This window comes from Leptodactylus fuscus, chromosome 3 (assembly GCF_031893055.1).
Source record: "Leptodactylus fuscus isolate aLepFus1 chromosome 3, aLepFus1.hap2, whole genome shotgun sequence".
NCBI lineage: Eukaryota > Metazoa > Chordata > Amphibia > Anura > Leptodactylidae > Leptodactylus > Leptodactylus fuscus.
Genome location: NC_134267.1, coordinates 175983127 through 176004401, shown reverse-complemented (window position 1 = coordinate 176004401; position 21275 = coordinate 175983127). Strand labels below are relative to the sequence as shown.

At 41.1% G+C, this 21275-nt stretch overlaps 1 protein-coding gene across 1 annotated transcript in view; it reads left to right on the top strand.

The window, feature by feature from the left end:
• Window positions 1-18808, top strand: part of RHBDD1 (rhomboid domain containing 1) — a 42383-nt gene extending 23575 nt beyond the window's left edge. The window contains exons 4-7 of the mRNA XM_075268823.1: window positions 4025-4110; window positions 5659-5712; window positions 6459-6587; window positions 18210-18808. Coding sequence (XP_075124924.1) covers window positions 4025-4110; window positions 5659-5712; window positions 6459-6587; window positions 18210-18274 — 334 coding nt within the window. The 3' untranslated portion in view covers window positions 18275-18808. The remainder of the gene's footprint in view (window positions 1-4024; window positions 4111-5658; window positions 5713-6458; window positions 6588-18209) is intronic.
• Window positions 18809-21275: the final 2467 nt, after the last annotated feature.

Genomic DNA, 21275 nt, shown 5'->3' with positions numbered 1-21275 from the left:
CTGTTCGGATCAGCCGATCCGAACAGCACGCTCCATAGAAATGAATGGATGCACCTGGTACTTCCACTTGGACGTAGCCGGCGCGCTTAACCCCCCGCGTGCCGGCTACGTCCATTCATTTCTATGCGAGCGTGCTGTTCGGATCGGCTGATCCCAACAGTACTTGCTCATCTCTATCAGTAACTCTTACACAGGGGTTAATGTGAGGGACATTATGGGGTTAATTGCTATTAATAAGAGACAAATGGAGTTACTGAACTCTCATGCACAGGGCCAGACTTTATGTTGCTTGCTCAAGAGTATCCTGTGCCCAAAACTTACATGTACTGGCGGAAAATAACAAAGCATACAATGTCGTATATCCAAGTATATTAACCTGAAATACCGCTGTCCCAAAGACACTATGTACAGTTTCTCAGAACACCGTATAGCAGCTGAACTACAAATTACATTCATCACAAAAGTCTCATGTATTCTCAGAATTACAGAAAAAACAAGATACAAAGTTACATTTCATATCCCATACCTTATACACACCCGCACCTGTATATACCCACTTCTACAATCACCGCAGACGAAGTCGTGGGAACCAGCTAGTGTGTGTGTGTGTGTGTGTGTATATATATATATATATATATATATATATATATACTGTGTGTGTGTGTGTATATGTGTGTATATATATATATATATATATATATATATATATATATATATATATATAGAGAGAGAGAGAGAGAATATCGCACTATTATTATTTATTACAGGGGCTCTATCATTGGCAAAAGTCATTTTTAACTAATCACATCCTTGCATAGCCTTTAGAAAGCCTAATCCATACATGCCTTCTGTATGTAAATTGCCTCGGTAGTGTTTGAATAAGTCCATTTTTATTCAGCGATGAATATGGCGAGCACTTCCACCAGCAGGACATTTCGGTGATGGAGTCACGCTATCAGGGTCGGTGGAGTGCAGCCATCTTTGCAGACTACTGTTGGACGCTTCAGCGTGATTTGTCAACTCATCAGTATAAGCGGAAGTCTACCGCCAAGAAATTTAAACCATGAACATGTTTAACAAATTTTTGCACATATTTTACAGATATTAGACTTCAAACTGAATTTTTATTTATCATATAATTATGTATGTTCTATATAATTTCAGTAGCTATAGCCATGTTCATGTTTAGGTTTACAATTCATGTAGCAATAACTTTTAAAATACAAGTTTTTGTGCAAAAATTACATTTCTTATGTTTTGAAGTAATTAATTGAAATATAAATTTTAAGATCATGGATATTTCAAGAATGGAGGGTGATTCAGAAAAACATTTTGCATATTCAAAATCAGCATGTTCAAACTGACTAAGATCGATTATTGTATACTAAGATATCCGCGGAAAGTTTTTTTTTTGTTGTTGTTGTTTAGTGTAATCGTGTTGTCGGGGTGATTGTACTACAATTATACTGTATCTGTTATGTGGCAGACAATACCATAAATAAGATTAAGAGCTTAGAAGGAAAGACTTCACAGCTTGTATACAGGACACTGTGCGGATTTAGTTCTATCACTTGGTATGTGGTATCTTCATGTGTGCGCTACTTCATTTCTTCGGGTTTTTTAAATTACAGTCCGGGTCATTATCCCTGAAACGTGTACCCTCTAACCAGACCCTTGTGCCTTTATTGTTCCCTGATTTATATAAGTGTTCCATTACATTTAAGGTGAAAGCCTGGAGCGCGTTTATTTTAATTAATGACAGAACAAATGAAATGGCTTATATTGTATTTCCCATGTGAAGTAACACATTAATAAACACTGCACAGATCGAATAATGATTGAAACCAAATGGCCAGGGCAAGTACAGAGGGTGAATGTGTAATGATCACTGTATCATAGGTCTGTAACATGGAGGTACACAGCGCTTAGCTCATTATTCAAACAATTAACATCTGGATTGTAATTTGTTTGGCTCTCAAAACAACAGTAGTAGAATTTGTGCAACAGTCAAAAACATCAAGTTTTACTATTCTGCTTACAGTTTCACCTCAGGCAGAATCTAAAAATCTAGTTATGTAGTTACACTTCAAAGCTTTGCTCACTTGACTATAGCAGAGCTCATCTGGTGCCCTCTGTTAGGCTAGGGCTGACTCTTCCTGCTGCCCGTGACAAATGATAAGTATACAGCACCCTTGTGACTCACATGTGAGTGTATCGGATATACTGTGACTACCACTACTGGTGACTACAGATATTGTGCTTACCAGTACTATAATTTATTAAAGGCTTTATGGGCTAACAGTATTGATCAGTGCGTATTGAATGTGCACTGATCGGCAATACCCTGTTTTGGCCACTATACAGAGAACAGCACTGTCTGCTTCCTGCTCCACTCTCTGTGTATCAGCTGCTGGGAAAAGTGGGCTCATGGAGGGTTCTGCGTGTTGAACCCTCAACAATCTGATATACTGATATGTGACCGGGCCCTTATGCTGCCAAAATGGAACAGATTTGTCATTCCACTATATATTTTATGTTGTTGGCTAAGATTCCTTACTTCTACTGACGTCTTTTTAGAAAATTCAATATCCTTTGTATTGTATTTGACAAGGGCATCATCTCAAATGTCTCAAACAACTTTTCGTACTGAGTATGCGCCCACAGGCTTCGTGCCCACAGGCTTAATGTCATTTACCCATTGTGCCTTTTTCTGAATGAGTTACAATCAAGGCGTAGAGGGAATGTGGGATACATTGGACATGAAGTGATCAATGTAAACCTACAGTACACATCAGGACCACAAAGAAGGAAACAAAATAACAAAAAGTGTTAGAGATTAGTTGTAATATTGTATATATGTTGTTTTTGACATTATTTAACCTTTTTGTAGATTCTTGGACAACCCCTTTAATTTTCCCAACACAACATGTGATAACTGAGTGAACACTAATTTTTTTCACCTACTTTATAAGACCAATTTGATCTCTGGTTAGAATTAAGAGAGCACAATGAAAACTATTTGAGCAGGTGCCCATGCCTTCTGCCTTCACATTTTTCTGTTATGTTGGACCTGCCTGTTCTTTTCCATAGATAGCAGAAAGGCCACTGCAAGTGCCGATGTCAACAAGCTGACACTATGATTGAGGCTTCAGTACTTGACTGCCAAGCTAAGTCTCATGAGACCTTTCCTATCTGCATCACAGCTTAGTGCCTTTACATGGACATATAGGTAGAAGGTGAGAGCATCTGTATTGTGTAGGGTTTATGGATCCTTCTCAATCACTGTGTGGATACTACACTCCTCCCAGACCTTCCTACGATCACTTTGATTGGCCCCAATATTAGCACATGTAAGTGGTCCTTACTAACTATGTTGTACTCCCCGCAACAACTCATTTTTACACGTGCTTTTCTATGAAACCTAGAGACCTTTTCAGGAATAAAATCAAACCAGAGCTACCCACAGAAAGCTGTTTTGGGGTTATTGACCCTCGTCAGTGCTATGCAAGGTACTGGTTTGGCTGGGTGAACTTCCAAAAGATGGTGCTAGAGTGCGTTTTTCTTATTCGTTCAAGAAGAATTTTTTTGTGTACTTCTGGTAGAGTAAACGTTGGCCTCTTCAATGAAGTTTACGCTTGGCAAAATGCTAACTGATATCAACCAATAAATCATAAAAACTGGAGAAAGTGCCCAATATTTGTGTTGTGGTTGGTGTTAACTCTAGTATGCCCAATGATATAATAAGTAATGGAGAACTGTTTGGGAAGAAGTAAGAAGGCAGGTACGTACTTGTAATGGTCTTCCCGGGCTGAGAGTTGCTCTGTTAAAAAAAACAACTATATTTTAATATTTTTACCTAACTAATTGGGAACTGAAGTCAATGCTTTTCATCAAATATTTCTTGCATCCTATTTTCCAAAACCTCCGTGAACATAACAGGGGGCAGTATTAGGATTTACTGCCGTTCCACCTGAATGTGTAGGTTACACTTGCTTTACCTTGGTATATATTTTTTTTCTATCAGGACATCCTTCATCGGACATTTGTCTGGGATCCTGGTTGGCTTCTTGTACACACATGGACCCTTGGAGACGATTCTGAGAAATGCAGGTAATGGCACTTTGTTCCCATTTCTGTGGAAGACCCACTTAGAGATGGTAGTAGTCTTGTAAAGCACACCTGTGAGTCTTAAGATGTAGATGTCATTCATCACAAGCCATTTGTAGATAAAATGAATCTTTTACTTCCCGGGTTATGAATAGAGTTTACATTACATGTAGTGATGGCATTATGAATCAATAATATAAAGGACAATAAAGCTGAACACAGCTTAGAGAACATAATGGCTTAAGTGGAAATAAATGACAGCGTCTACAATGAATACAGCAGTGATGAGAGACATATGGCCGCCATTCTCTGTTATTTTGTTTTGAAATATTAAACACACTTTATAGGCGAGAAGTCAAGGAGGAGAAGACACGTGCACTGTAGTAACATTTTGCTGATGTGGAGACAAACCTTTGGCTATATTAGTCACATAGTTACATTGTCGGTAAGGTTGAAAATAGACACACATCCGTGTAGATCATGGGGATCGGAGGGATCAGACTCCCAAGTGCCACAATGAAACATAAAGCAGCAGTCTCCCTCATTCCTACATAGATATCTCAGTGGGGTGATGTGAGGGTTGTCTCATATGGAAAATATAGTTCCTGGTCCTCCCCTTATGACCGGTTTGTGGTAACTGAACCAGAATTCAGACTCTCAATGCATTTGAAGGGGAACCTCGTTCTAAGTTCCATGGAAATGCATTGAAAGTCTGAGTTCTGGTTCAGTGAATAAGACTGTGACCGTCAGCGACTCATAAACAGGTCAGGTGGGGCAGCACCGAGAACTCTATCGGCCAAACAAGCCAACAGGTTGCCCACTAGATATAAACACAGAACCAGAATAACGTCCTGCTTCAACCATTTAAGTAGAGGTATCTTTTATGTAGTTTCCATTCATGTAACCGTGTGATATTTCTTGGGAGCAGATCCCTACTTTGCTGTTCCACAAGCTAGTCTTATATAGAAGTCCCCTTGTACAAATGTGAAGAACATTCTTTATATCTTCTATGCTAGGTATGATGGCTTTAGGCTGGAGGCATTACTACATACAGTATCTCCTGAACATGTGTGAAGTTGGGAAGATGAAGCGGATATTGAGTCTATTGAGTAACATGTGGGATATACAAACATTCTTTTCTATGGCCCCATACACATGACCATGTAATATTTGCATTTCCTTGTGGGGATCCATGAGCCCAGTTGCAACACTCAGGATTGGTCTTATTCCCAGAGGGCTCATAAAGCAAATCGATGCAATCCATGTGCCATCCAGGCTGTTTATCACGACCTGTACATGTTAGTTTGCATGTAACCTTATAGAACTGTATGAGGAATCTGTACAGCTCAGATGAGATTGGTTTGTCTGAAAGATATTTTACGATGGAAACAGGTGAGTAGTTTACAAATGAGATCAGTATGGGAGTAGTTTACATGAAGAAGAACAGCAGTTGTTGAAAGCTGGAGGATGAAGTCAAGATGTCATCCATCTGAACATATCAACCTTCTGCCAGTCAGCAGCTTTTATAACACAATTTTTATTTCAATTTAGTGTCTATTTTCGCCAATGACCGTCCAGCAAGACAAGAAAGATACAACTATTCTGGTAGGAAGTTTTTTTTACATTACATAAAGTTATTTTGCATTTTAATATTTCTGAGCAGATTTAGGGCGCGCTCACACCTGCGCCCAGTCTCCGCTTTCGGGTTTCCATCTTCTGCCTAGAGGAACTGGACAGGAGGCGGAAATCCAGCGGTCATTTTTCAAACTCGTTCACTTGAATGGGTTTGCAAAGTGACCGCCCGTGAGTGTCTTGTGCCTGTCCGTGGGGAAACCGTTTTTTTTTTTTTAACCAGACACAAAGTCGGACATGCAGGACTTTGTGTCTGGCTTAAGAAAAATAACTGTTTCGCTGCAGAGAGGCAGAAGACGCTCCATCTCCTGTCCAGTTTCTCTTGGCAGAAGACGGAAACCCGAAAGCAAAGACTGAGCACAGGTGTGAACCCACCCTTAAAGGGATTATCTTGAAACAATAAATCTTACATTCCTTTTAAAACTTTGTTGGGCCACCTTTTCCCATAGCCATACACAACCGTGTTTGGTCATCTTCTTTGATCCTGGATTCAGGTTATCTGTAAATGTTCTAAATGCTCAAATAACCTTGTTTGTTTCTATCTGGCTTGTTCTGTGTATTAAATCCTTATAACTGGAGATTGTGCATACTATTGTTGTAGGCTTGAAGTCATTTTGCATACAAGGCTCTAAGTGCTCTGTGAATTGCTGTCCCATGTACAAACACTTTAAAAGTAATGTAGAAGCATTAACGCTAAACAGTGAACATTGTTCAAATAGGCTCTGCCAGGTATCCAGAGTACCAGTTCCAGGGAAACAGTACTCGGGGGGCCTATGATATGTACACTGGAGGGCTTAATGAAGAAGAACAGCTGCAACAAGCCATAAGGGAGAGTCTTAATGACCCAGGTATGGATTTTATGACTTGGCTGATTTAAATTAGTTGGGGAAATCCATGTTAAATAGTAAATGTGTTTCCAGATTAGAAGGCATGAATGTGTAATTGAAAGTACTTGGCAAGTATCAGAAGCCAAAGGATAACTATGTACCTGACCGCATCCAGGGAAATGCTAATGTTGTGTGTAGTTACAATGTAAATGCTTCTCAGATCTATCCATAATATCCATTTTGATAATCTGTGTATTATGCATCTTTGAAAATGAAAGTCATGGAAGTTTAAGGTGACTTTTGTTATTTGAAGCACTTATTTCTATACTTTACATGCCATACATAGGTTAGCAGAATTTGTCGTTGTAAATATAAGATGCCTTTTTAAAGGGCTATTCCAGTTCCCTTGTTGATCAGCTGTTTTGAAGGGGCTGCAGCACTTGCAGTAGTGCGGTGACTTCTTCACTGTTTACATCACACAACTGTAGTTTTATAGCCTTGTCCCAAAGAAGTGAATAGGACAAAGCTGTAATTGCATTGCATGGCGCTATGAAATAAATGGCACACACTATAAACAGTGAAGGGGTCACCGCACTCCTTCAAACAGCTGATCAGCGGGTCTCCCCGGTATTGGACACTTTCTAATCTTCTATTGATGACCTCAAGCGAATAGGTCATCATTAAAAAGGAACTGGAGGTTTTTTGAGCCAAAGCCAAGAAAGGCTACAAAAGGAATAGGAAATTAAAAGGAAGCTTCTAATACTCCCTTCTGCTCAATTCACTCCTGGCATTGGTTCAAAAAAACACGGCAAAGAAGGCTGCATTTCCGCAACGTGGGGCCTCAGCCTAAAAGTTATTCAGGATTTTTACTTTGATGGTATATCCCACCCCTGAGACCTCACCATTCAGCATAATGAAAGAGTGGTGGCATTTGCTGCTAAAACCAACACAGCACCATCCAAAGATGTTGTCTAGTACTGCATCTGAGCCCACTGTAGGCAGTATGCAGGGAGGGACTATAGAAACAGTGCACTTATTGGTGATGTTCCTATGGGTAGGTCCTTAAACAATTACAGGTAGATTGATTGATCTGTGAAGCCATTTTTGAGCCTCTGCAGTGCACTTTCTGATGAAATTCATATTATGCACTCTCTCTTCACACTTCCACTGCTGATTGACAGATTACTCCCCATGCACAGTAATGGGGAGAAATCTGTCAGTCGGCAGCTTTAGGGTTGGGATTGCATGCAGATCATGAATGTCATTGTCATTGGAAAGTGCTGCACAAATGCACATAAATTACAAATCACAGAAATCAGCGTATATGTCACTACTTTCCGTAGCCCACAGAGAGTGGGAGTATTATTTCATTCTGAGTTATACAGTTGGCTACTATTTTATTATCTGTATACAGCTATTTGCTCATTTATAGACTAGACATTGTTTGACCTAAAATCAACAACTGTGAACAATGGTATACACAAGCCATTTCTATAGTACGTCAGTAAGTATCACACACTGCGGTTTCTCACAACCACTGATATAATGTAAACCCTTAGTAAATTATATTAAGACAAAGTCAGAATTGCGCTGTGCTGAGACATTGTTGTTATTGGCCGGGGCTCCATCATGATTTAATGTTCTCCCAAATGATAGCACGCATTTTCACAGCCGCTGACCATGCCACACTGACTAATATGGGATTTTTTTTTTCTCTGCCCTGAATTTTGGCAACTCTTGCAACTTAAGAAAATAAAGGCCGTTCTATGAATGCATGTTTTGTCTTAATTCCAATAACAACATTTCTCCACATCCAAGTCGTGAAATGTTTGGGGGCCGCATTAAATGAATCTCTTTTTACCTTCATTAACACCCAGGAGAAATATTTTAATTCCTGGAAATATCAAACATGCCATTTATTAGTGCGGTGTTTTCATAACTGTGTTGCTGTCCTTCTCTTGTTTTGGTAAAAGTGCAGTCTCCCATTTAACGGATTTTATGGTATTAACATGAATCTGCTTTTTATTGGGAGCAGAACTCCGAATTAGAGTGGGGTTTGTAATGAGTGCAGAGAGATTTCAGGGAAAAGCAGGGTCATTATCCACTCCGAACACGTAGGCTATAAGAAGCCCCCATATTCAGATGGGAGAAGCCAGGAAAGATCTATTACTGGCTAATTACTCTACTAAACACACCATTTCTGCTGGTGATTAAAAAAAAAGACCTTTTAGCGCTCCTGACATGTTTTTTTTTTTTTTTTTTTTAGTAATACTTATATTTCCCATAAATAAACATTTTCGAGTATGTTGGGTTAGATCGCTACTCCACTTAGTATTACCTTTCCCTTTGTCAATATGGCGTGTCCCTACAATGTTTGACACTGTCAGCACTGTTTGGACAGTTTTAGGCTTCAGACACGCTGGGCAAACACACTGCTAACTTCCATAAAGGAAATTCAGCAGCTTGTTTTCCTGAAAGCCACGGTGTCAAAAGCTACTCCAAGAATGAGCGTTTCTTGCTACGGCTCACCTTAAGGAATCCCTGCAGGTCTCAGCCTACAAATGTTATGTTGCAAAGCATGAATGTTGCTGGTAAAACCTGGAATAATACTGACATGCTGTGGGTTTAAAACCTGCAGCGTAACATGACCTGGTTTTAGCTACTGCATCACAATGGTTTAGCCACCGGTGAGTATGCGGCAGCTAACAGACACTTCTAGTGTGTCGCCAGATTTAGGCCGGGAACCCACGTAGTGCAGCCGCCCGCAGCGTTATAGAGTACCTGCAAAGTGGATGGGATTCTAGCGAATTCCATCCACACATTTCAGAAAATTACACACAAGGTAAATGCTGCCATTTCCAAAACTGTTGGATTTTTGGAAATAACAGCATGTCAATTATATCTATGGAAACACCGCCGGTTTCAATACAGGTGTGATTGATGCAGAAAGTCCAAAGAGGAAATTTGCTTTTTTGCTGCGGCCTTAGGCTTAGTTCACACGTGAATAATGTGTGGCATAATTTGGTCCGGAAAAAAATGCTTCCTAATTCGGAAGCAGTTTTTGGACCTTGAGCCAGGCGCTTTTCCCCTCCCGAACAGTGAATGGACCTTAAAAAACTGCGTCGTGGTTTTTGGTTGCGGTTTTCGCCAAAAACCACGCAAACAAACGTGACGCGGTTTCCGCCTTCCATTCACTTCTATTGACTTCCTGAGACGGAATCCGCCTCAAGAAAGGTCATGTCGCATTTTTTTTGCCGCTAGCAGAAAAAAGAAGCTAACGGAAAAACTAACGTTAGCGGTCTCCATAGACCACGATTGTGAGGGGGTGGATTCCGTGCCATAATCTGCCAGCTCTATGCCCGTGTGAATGAGCCCTTAGCCTTACAGTGTTTAACACCTAATAGACAAGGAGAATAGAATGGTGAATTATCTTATTCCTTTACTTCCAGGAGGAAAAAACAGATGTATAACACAATTCAGAGTTTTAAAATGAAATGCTCTAGAATTGTTATTTTAGGCACCTACTAGTTACACCCCCTTTCACGCCACCACTTAGTAACAATTCCCCATTTTGTGTCGCCAGTAATGCCCCCATCTAGTACTCAATAGTAGTGCTCCGTACAGAAATAGTGTCTCTTTTGTGTGACCTTGCTCCTCATTTAGAGAGACTGCTTTGTACCCCTGAAAAGAAAAAAATAACTTACATCTACCTAACTCAGTTTCTGTGACAACTTAGGATTTCTTATCTTCTGGTCTATCAGACATTGGGATACAGCGGTGTTACCAGACTTCTTGTATTGGGAAACTGACTTCTCCATCATTACTGTGCACAGTCTCAATGCAGCCCCAGCTTCCTAAGACCACAGGCCTAGTAGTAGGAGGTAGTTGCCCCGATCCATGTACTGGATTTTTGTCCATGAAGAGTATAAGAAAAATATTGCCCAAAAATGATGTAATAAACACAAGAGGACAATATCTAAGCAATGTACCCTTACATCCCGTGTAGTTTAGGAGTGCTGTCCACTGTGTTCCTCTGCTGAGCAGACTGCTATCGGTTACTTGATATAAAAGTAAATCCGCCCGGGTGATCTGCCAACATCCCAGATGGATAGCTTTATCAGTGTGTCAAGAGGCACAGCTTGTAATGTATGAACATAATTTATGTATTGTGTGCCAAGACACAAACAAGACATTCTCTTGTAAGTAAAATAAACATATTCTATAGAAATGCTGGGAGACACATGGTAAATGCAGATAAAGCGGGCTTACACGTCTGCAGAATATTGACCCCTAAACACTAATTGTAGCACATCTGCACACTTCTCGCAGATCAGCAAGGCCTTTGCCAAACTTTCTTGGCACTTCGTTGTAGGAAACACTAGCTTTTTTTTTTTCCTCATAAAAATGTTGAACATTGTCAGAGAAAGAAGTCCATGGCTGTGTCACAAGGGATATTAGTCTCGGTCCACATCAAGTTCTACAGGCTACATGCACACAACTGAATGTGCACGCCAAGGGACAGACTAAATTCATAGCAAAAAGCATTGAGATGACATTTGAGTGTCCTCCAAGTTCCATCCGTCCCCTATTCTGATGCCACAGGGCAGGATAGGACCTGTTCTATAATCATGGGAATGGAGCATCGACCTGTACACTCAGACGTATGCATTTAAGGAGTTTTGCAGGACTAGAAAACATGGCTGCCTTATTTTCAGTAAGTGACATTGGTCACATGGCAATGTTACATCTCAGTCTCCTTCAAATAAATAGGACTGAGCTTCAGCATGGCCATGTGACCAATGGGCATGAAGTCATTTCTAATGGGTGTCATGCCCTATACAGCCATGTTTTCTAATCCTGGATAACTCCTTAAATACCCAATAAAATTGAATGTGGACCAATAGTACTCTTTGGAGTGCATTCTTCCTGGTGTTGGCATTGGAATGACTTTAAGTGGTGCCGTTTTATGATAATATATACAGAGGACTTCAGAAAACTTACTACTAGTATTCGAGGCTTTTGTTAGCAGACTGTAACGTGAGTACAATAACATAGTACAGTCTGGCATAAGCAGCCAGTATTCTGCTGAAAGGGCAATGGTAAGAAATTTCAGATTGCCTGCAGCTTTATATGAGTATTAGTGGATTGCTCACGCTGCAGGGACAATACAGATTAAACAAATAACCCTATTTCCAATAATGGGTTCACCCTGCTAGTACACAAGAGCTATGTATATCATTGGCCTTGTCTTCTACTGGTGAAAGTTGTAAAGATATCTTAATTGTGGCACTTGCTTTCACAGTGTTTGGGTTGTGAATCTGGCTAAACATCCTATAATAGGACATACAAAGGTGTCTGCTCTCAACTTAGCATGGATTTGCTTAAGAAATCCAATTTCTTAATAAACCAATTTTGTACCATTTCACAACATGTTAGGAAGACCCTTGGAATTCACAACAAAAAAAGTGATCATGCACAGACACATCTTGCATAATATTCTGTGGCAGGCTTATACAAAATCACATAGTATTGAAAAGCTGGTCATCTTGTGATACATACAGTCCTATGAAAAAGTTTGGGCACCCCTATTAATCTTAATCATTTTTAGTTCTAAATATTTTGGTGTTTGCAACAGCCATTTCAGTTTGATATATCTAATAACTGATGGACACAGTAATATTTCAGGATTGAAATGAGGTTTATTGTACTAACAGAAAATGCGCAATATGCATTAAACCAAAATTTGACCGGTGCAAAAATATGGGAACCTCAACAGAAAAGTGACATTAATATTTAGTACATCCTCCTTTTGCAAAGATAACAGCCTCTAGTCGCTTCCTGTAGCTTTTAATCAGTTCCTGGATCCTGGATGAAGGTATTTTGGACCATTTCTTTCTACAAAACAATTCAAGTTCAGTTAAGTTTGATGGTCGCCGAACATGGACAGCCCGCTCTCAAATGATCTGAAAACAAAGATTGTTCAACATAGTTGTTCAGGGGAAGGATAAAAAACGTTGTCTCAGAGATTTAACCAGTCAGTTTCCACTGTGAGGAACATAGTAAGGAAATGGAAGACCAGAGGGACAGTTCTTGTTAAGCCCAGAAGTGGCAGGCCAAGAAAAATATCAGAAAGGCAGAGAAGAAGAATAGTGAGAACAGTCAAGCACAATCCACAGACCACCTCCAAAGAGCTGCAGCATCATCTTGCTGCAGATGGTGTCACTGTGCATCAGTCAGCAATACAGCGCACTTTGCACAAATAGAAGCTGTATGGGACAGTGATGAGAAAGAAGCCGTTTCTGCACGTACGCCACAAATAGAGTTGCCTGAGGTATGCAAAAGCACATTTGGAGAAGCCAACTTCATTTTGGAAACAAAGATTGAGTTGTTTGGTTATAAAAAAAGGCGTTATGCATGGCGTCCAAAAAGAAACAGCATTCCAAGAAAAACACTTGCTACCCACTGTAAAATTTGGTGGAGGTTCCATCATGCTTTGGGGCTGTGTGGCCAATGCCGGCACCGGGAATCTTGTTAAAGTTGAGGGTCACATGGATTCCACTCAGTATCAGCAGATTCTTGAGAATAATGTTCAAGAATCAGTGACGAAGTTGAAGTTACGCCGGGGATGGATATTTCAGCAAGACAATGATCCAAAACACTGCTCCAAATCAACTCAGGCATTCATGCAGAGGAACAATTACAATGTTCTGGAATGGCCATCCCAGTCCCCAGACCTGAATATCATTGAACATCTGTGGGATGATTTGAAGCGGGCTGTCCATGCTCGGCGACCATCTAACTTAACTGAACTTGAATTGTTTGTCCAAAATACCTTTATCCAGGATCCAGGAACTGATTAAAAGCTACAGGAAGCGACTAGAGGCTGTTATCTTTGCAAAAGGAGGATCTACTAAATATTAATGTCACTTTTCTGTTGAGGTGCCCATACTTTTGCACCGGTCAAATTTTGGTTTAATGCATATTGCACATTTTCTGTTAGTACAATAAACTTCATTTCAATCCTGAAATATTACTGTGTCCATCAGTTATTAGATATATCAAACTGAAATGGCTGTTGCAAATACCAAAATATTTAGAACTAAAAATGATTAAGATTAATAGGGGTGCCCAAACTTTTTCATAGGACTGTATATCTGCATATGTCCAGCCAAGGCAAAATGGATGGAAAGACACCGGGCTAGTCCTGGGTTTCGGCTGTGTAATACCGGAAGTAATGCCACAGGCTTTCACTTCACTGTCGCCTGCTGTCACGACTTACCTTACTAAAATATTTAACCTCTCTCTCTTCTGGACTCTTCCCATCCTCCTTCAAGCATGCTGTTATAACCCCGCTATTGAAAAGACCCTCCCTGGACCCATCTTATGCTGCTAACTATCGACCCGTCTCTAACCTCCCCTTCATCTCTAAACTCTTGGAACGCCTGGTCTATTCTCGTTTAATCTGCTATCTCTCTGCTTGACCCCTTACAATCTGGTTTCCACGCTCTGCACTCTACTGAAACGGCTCTCACAAAAGACTCCAATAATCTCCTAATGGCTAAATCCAATGGTGACTTCTCTCTTCTTATTCTTCTGGACCTCTCTGCAGCTTTCGACACTGTTGACCATCAACTCCTCTTCACTATGCTGCGCTCTCCTGGTTCTCCTCTTATCTCTCAGACCCCTCTTTCCTTTGCTGTTGGGGTTCCTCAGGGCTCGGTCCTAGGCCCCCTGCTCTTCTCTCTCTACACAGACCCCATTGGACAAACCATCACCAGATTTGGCTTTCTGTACCATCTTTATGCTGATGACACCCAATTATACACATCTTCCCGTGACATCACCCCTGCACTCATACAGAACACCAGTGACTGTCTCTCTGCTGTCTCTAATATCATGTCCTCGCTCTATCTGAAACTAAATCTCTCCAAGACTGAACTACTACTGTTTCCACCATCTGATAGATCTGTCCCTGATATATCCATTGTAGTCTCAGGCCTTACTATAACTCCTAGTCAGCATGCCCGCTGCCTCGGGGTCATGTTTGATGCATGTTTGACTCCCCATATTGAATCACTTGCACGTTCATGTCATCTCCACCTCAAAAACATCTCCAGAATACGCCCTTTCCTTACTAGAGATACACCAAAGACACTTATTGTCTCTCTGACTCATTCTCGCCTTGACTACTGTAACTCCTTACTAATCGGTCTTCCCCTCACTAAACTCTCCCCTCTACAATCTATTCTGAATGCAGCGGCCAGGCTCATCTATCAGTCTAGACGCTACGGCGATGCCTCCGGTCTGTGCCAGTCGCTACATTGGCTGCCTATTCATTATAGAATAAAATATAAAGTTATCACTCTCATCCACAAGGATCTCCATAATGCCGCACCTCCATACATTTCCTCTCTCATCTCTGTCTACCGCCCAACCCGTGCTCTCCGTTCACTCAATGACCTAACACTTACATCCTCTATTATCAGAACCTCTCACGCTCGTATACAAGACTTCTCCCGAGCTGCACCACTTCTCTGGAATGCTCTACCCTGGACAATCAGATTAACTGCTAATTTCTACATCTTCAAGCGCAAATTAAAGACACATCTTTTCAGACAGGCCTATCACAATTCTTAATGTAAACCCTTCTGTACAGTAATTAGAATCCCCAAAATCTAACCCTCTTCTGTTTCAGCTCCCACATTACCCCACATGATATGATGCCATTTCAGGGTAACTCTATATGTCCAAGCTCCATCCACATGTTACAGGACACCACTAGTGACGGCTCATACAGTTATATTTGTATAATGACAGTCACCTCTATTACAAAATTGTCTGACCACTGTATTGGCAATGCCGCCCCTTCTAGCTCTTGTGTCACCCCCGCTACCTCATAGATTGTAAGCTCTTGCGAGCAGGGCTCTCAGTCCCAGTGTGTGAAATTACTTTTTTTGTAATGTATCTTTCTGTCTGTATTTGTACCCTACAAATTGTACAGCGCTGCGGAATATGTTGGCGCTATATAAATAAAGTTTATTATTATTACTTCACAGTTCTGGTATTCAGTAGAGGTACAGGTGCCAGTTGAAACAAGACATTGACTTTTTACGGTCATTGACTTGCTTGAAAATGAGCTTGCTCACAAGTTGGGGTACACTTATAGACTGCAGAAGGTTTTTAAGATTTTGCTGCATTGATTTTACCGTTGTCCCTCATAGAACGTCTTGGTTCTGGGACAACATGGTGGCTCAGTAGTTAGCACTGCACCCTTGCAGCCTGGAGTCCTTGGTTCGAATATCACCAGGAGCAATATCTTCAAGGAAAAAACTGAGCAGAAACCCATTGTTTTTTCTCTGCAAACTTTCTGCCCCTATCATAACTATAGAGAAAAAGCTAGCATTTCTGTAGATATCATTGACATGCAGCTTTTGCATTGCAGATTTTTTTTCTGCAATGTGTGGATGGGATTAACCCGAATCCTGTCCACTTTTCAGGTACTTGTAAAACACAACATATTCACTACATGGGGCTCTGGCCTAAAAATGGACAGGTGCTGGCTATAGTATTTGCAAACTGATAAATAGGGAAAAAATTCAATAGAATGAATTGTTACCATAAAACATAAAAAATCTACTACTTAAGCACAGCAGGATATTGTAACATACATGAGCAAGATGAGGTGTGTGTTATCTGATATAGGATTTTTCTTTGCATAACGCTGGGTTCTCACTAGCGTTCGGCAGTCCGTTCTGTGGTTTCCATCTTCTGCATGCAGAAGACGGAAAGCTGTCAGACCGGGTCCGGCCGTGAGCGCCGGTGAGCGTTTTATGCTCTCCGCCGCGAAACCGTTTTTTTTTTTAAACTGGACACAGAGTACTGCATGTCCGACTCTGTGTCCGGTTTAAAAGAAACAGTTTTGCGGTGGAGAGCATAAAACGCTCACTGCCGCTCACGGCCGGACATCTTTCAAACCCATTCAAATGAATGGGTATGAAAGAGTCCTGCAGCTTTCCATCTCCTGCTCTGTTTTGTGCAGGAAACGATAACCTGTATGAACGGAGACCGGGCGCAGATGTGAACGAGCCCTAAGATGTATATGAATATAAATTGAAACCACAAAGGGTTAATTAAAATAAAAATGGGTGTGTGGGTGCACTGAGAGCTTTCACTGGCTGAGCCTGAACCCTGATGTGACACAGAAACTGCTGGATGTTGCAGAGTAATCCCTGGTACTGAAACCAGCCAGACAATAAACAACTCCATAACATTGAGAGCAGCCGCTTCTGTAGAGCCCATCTGTTTCAGAATAAGCCTAATTCTGCTTACTACGTGGAAAGCTTTGCTGACTGGCATTTGTCCTAGTTCTGGTGCCCATCTTACAGTAAACAGCTCTGGCGCCACCTCCTGGACTCGGGCCTGTAAGACAAGCTTAATTACAGTTTACTTAAAGCTGTTCTGCTACTTTAGTCTAAGTGGCTCATTAATAAAGTGCTTCCTCTGGCTGACCTGCATTAGGCCAAATCCAAGTACTTAGCAGGAGTTTCTAGATAAACGGCCTGAAAGCTGCTGACTCGGTGGCATTAGCCTGCAGATGTCTGTCCACCCGTCCGTCATTTAAGCAGTAGTAGACCTAGTGCAAAGGGTATGTGAGATCTCTCATCAGACAGATGGGCCAAGCTACAGAAGTGCAGGGGTTGACAACTTGTGACCTAGCTGGTACTAAATACTGTCTTCAATATGGGGGATAATTTCAGGTCAGGTTCACACAGTGCAGTTTAGAGGTATTGTTCATTTCCAAGCTGAGATAGGTTACTAAAAAGGGAAAGTGTAAGGTTTTCCTTTTCTGCTTGTATGGAAACTAGGCAATGGGAGTACAGCGTGACTACAGGGAGTCTCTTCTTCAGGTGTGTCGGGCAAGCTCATCATTGGTAGACTGTTTATTTTTTGGCATGGGGGGTTTATTATGTTTTTGTTTGAGATATAAACTGTATATAATGATTGATTTCTACTTTATGGAAGTGTTCTCATGCTGGGATCCCCAGTAAACAGCTGTGGGGAAACCTGGCACTAAGTGTTGTTTTCCTGCAGCACCACCATAGGGGAAATTAAGCATTACACTGTGCTCATTCAATTCAATTGGCGTCTGTAATGAATGTAGGACAGGAAAGTTCCTCCAGTCCTGGAGATAGTCTTTCTAACCATTCCTCAGTCCTGCTAAATAAGGACATGGGATATGGATAGGCTGGCGGTATTTTGTATCACATGTATAGCCTTATTATTATGTGTTTGCGTGTATTGTGGCACTTCTTTCTCTGTGTAATTCCTCACCTTCATATCAGTATTCAATGTACCATGTAGCTAGGATGTGTGTGTGTATATATATATATATCTCCACTTACTGTAAAGGGATTAATTTGACCATTTCCGGCTGTCCCATAAAAATGAATGGAGTGGCAGCATGGCTTTGTGAACATTGCTTCATTCGGGGATACAGGGGATCCCTGTTATTGTGATCAGTGGTCTCAGCGGTCGGACAGTGATGTTGTAGATTAAATAAATTGCACATATTTGGTATTATTACACACAGGTGAGTGACAGGATTATTTTTGCATACTCATATTTGTTTTTTGTGCATTACAGGCCACGGTGTGCCACGAGGGCCGTCCCTGGAAGAAATCAGAAGACGGAGATTAAATAGATTTTAAATTTTCTACGACAAGTTCAGTTCTTTGCATCATTTAATAGTCACTGCTCCACTGATTCCTGTAATTTGTATCTAGTCCTCACTGTTCCTGAGCAAGAAGTGCTGTTAGTTTTGGTGCCTGATATGCTATTTAGTCTCTGTATTGTCAGTAGGGAGTGTCAGGCAGGAGCAGACAAGGAATGTAATTCTGAGCTCTGACACTGGCTGTCTATGATTGGAGCTCTGAAACTCCCATTCTTACGCGATCCTGTCTGACACCACCCACCTAACTATCCTAGAAGGCACCAAGACTGTACGGGAATCTGCAGAGCGGCGCCTATTAACAGATGCTAAGAACTGGACTTGGTGGAGGTGGTGAAAGGTCCTCTTTAAGAACTACTAAACCTAAAATATAGAGTGTCTACAGGGAAAAGCGTGCATTTACCTTAACTGTGGATGGACAAACATCAATATCCTGCACACAACACACTTTATGTACAATAATACTGTTTAATGTATTGTTTACCTATAAGATAAAACCAAATGCACTTTGCAATTGCCAAATGCAGCGTCATGTCCTTTATACATGTCGTATTCTGTCTTTACTGCAAACCTTTTATGTGGGTGAAAAGGGAAGTAGTTACTATCCAGACCAGATAAAGATATCGTACAATATGTCCTGTATCCCAAGTGCTGATACAATGCTTAATAGCTAAAGTTTTGTTAAAGGAACACTAAACACAGAAAATGCACAAATAAGTATCCCAGAACTTCCTATAGTCATTCGGTTCCTCCAGTGTCCGGCGGTTTTAGCTGTCGGGCTGTAGAGGGCACGGCGCTAATGTTAACTCCGTGTTCTCTGCAGGGTCATGCATAAAATTACCGGTATAGAGACTGACAAATAGTGAGACCAACTATATTCTTCACTTTCATCATTCTTTTCATCATTCTTTTCTAGGTTTAGTGTTCCGCTGACGTAAGTGTATGTGAATGTTGTAAATGACTTTTCCCTTAGAGAGTTGGGTTTCAATGGGATACTAAGGTTTTAGCAAAAAAGAAAATATATATATTTTTTTGTGATTAAATTTTTTTTTTACATTTTTATAATATACTTCCTGTTTTTATTCATGACAGTTGTTAAGATCTGTGTCATTTCATAGGAACTACCATTGTGTACTGTGGGGGGATGGACATGTGTAAGATCATGTGGTAGACACACGACTTGCACACATCCTTTACTGTAACAAGCCGCTCACGTGTATGTCTGACACATGACCAGCATTTCTGTGCACTAGAAGTTACAAGTTAAGGCTTCCATTGCTACTTCAAGACTAAACCTTCTTGTATAAGCTTTGTTTTTCATCCTCAATAAAATAAAATGCTGAACCGGGGTTTTTGTCCCTATACTGTATCGTTTATGATTTTTTTATTGCAGTCCATGTGTTTTAGACACTTATAAAATTGTGACCAAAGTGAAATTGGACAATCCCTGGAGTATGTAAACCATGTGAATTACACAATCAGAGTAGACAAAACACTTGCTCCTTCGGTCACATTTCCAGGAGGAATAACAGATAAACACAACAGTCCAGACCTGTGCCATTATGAGTCCTCTTCTTGAGGCCGCTGATTGGCTGCAGTTGTCACATGACCACTGAGGCAAATCAGCAAAGGGCCTGCTGTGTCACTACTTGTGAGATCATGGGTCTCTTCCTGAGGCCACTGATTGGCTTCAGCAGTCACATGACCACTGAAGCCAATCAGTGGCCTCAACGGAACTCCAGAAGAGACCCGGGAGAAGCCATCGGTGCAGAAGAACCAGGAGGAGCCAGGAGAACACCGGAGCATCGGGGACAGGTGAGTATGCATTTTTAAAAAAATTTTCACTGTCCCCGACTGATTTAAAAGTTAAAGTGGTTGTCCAATTTTGCCTGGACAACCCCTCTAATGTTTAAAGATTCTCTAGTGACTGGTACAGTGCCAAAGGACTGCGCAAGGCTAATGTGGGACCTATTTTTAGAAAGGGCTCTAGGTCTTCTCCAGGTAAGTACAGATCAGTGCGTTTAACATCTATTGTGGAGAAACTGTATAAGGGGCTCTTAAGTGACTATATACAGGAGTATGTGACTATATATAACATAATAAACCCATGCTGTCTGTCACTTACAAAGGACAGAAGTTGTCTGACTAACCTGATGAGGTGAGCAGAAGTCTGGACGGGGGAGGCTATGGATATAGTGCTCCTGGACTGTACCAAGGTGTTTGACACTGTGCCTCATAGACGTTTAATGGGTGAAATCAGGTCCATTGGATTGGAACATATAGCTTTAGCTTGTCATTGGATTGAAAACTGGTTGAAGATTCATATTCGGAGGCTTTGTGGTCAATGACTGCAGCTCCGACTAGTCCTGTGTTATCAGTGGTGTACTTCTGGGGTCAGTTCTGGGTCTGTTGCTATTTAAAGGGAGTCTGTCAGCAGGAAAATCGGGATCAAATGAATGACAGTATGTAGTAAATTGCTTCTACATTTTCCAGAAATGTCTTTCTGATTCTGCATTGCAGCTCCATTTTCATAAAAATCAGTGTTTTATTTGTATGCTAATTAGGTGAAGAGGGATTTAAGTGGTGATAATGCATACAAAGCAGAAAACCCGCACTCAAGCAGTGGGTGTCAGAGCTGGGTGGCACTTAGGTGGTTATCTAGAGCAATGTTTCTCAAAGTGTGGCACGCATACCCCTGGGGGTATGTCCAACTATCCCCTGGGTATGTGTCACACCGACTCACCCCCCCCCCCCGTATCACATTGAAAGCAATAGAAAGCCTCCCATTGATTTCAATAGGTAGTGCTTGTATGCCGGCACCCATTCAAGTCAATGGGATCTGGTTTTTACGCGCTCGTTCTGAACAGGGCTCTGGCACTGTTCCCAAAGCTCCTCCGGAGATGATATCATGGACCACATACAGTCCTATGAAAAAGTTTGGGCACCCCTATTAATATTAATCATTTTTAGTTCTAAATATT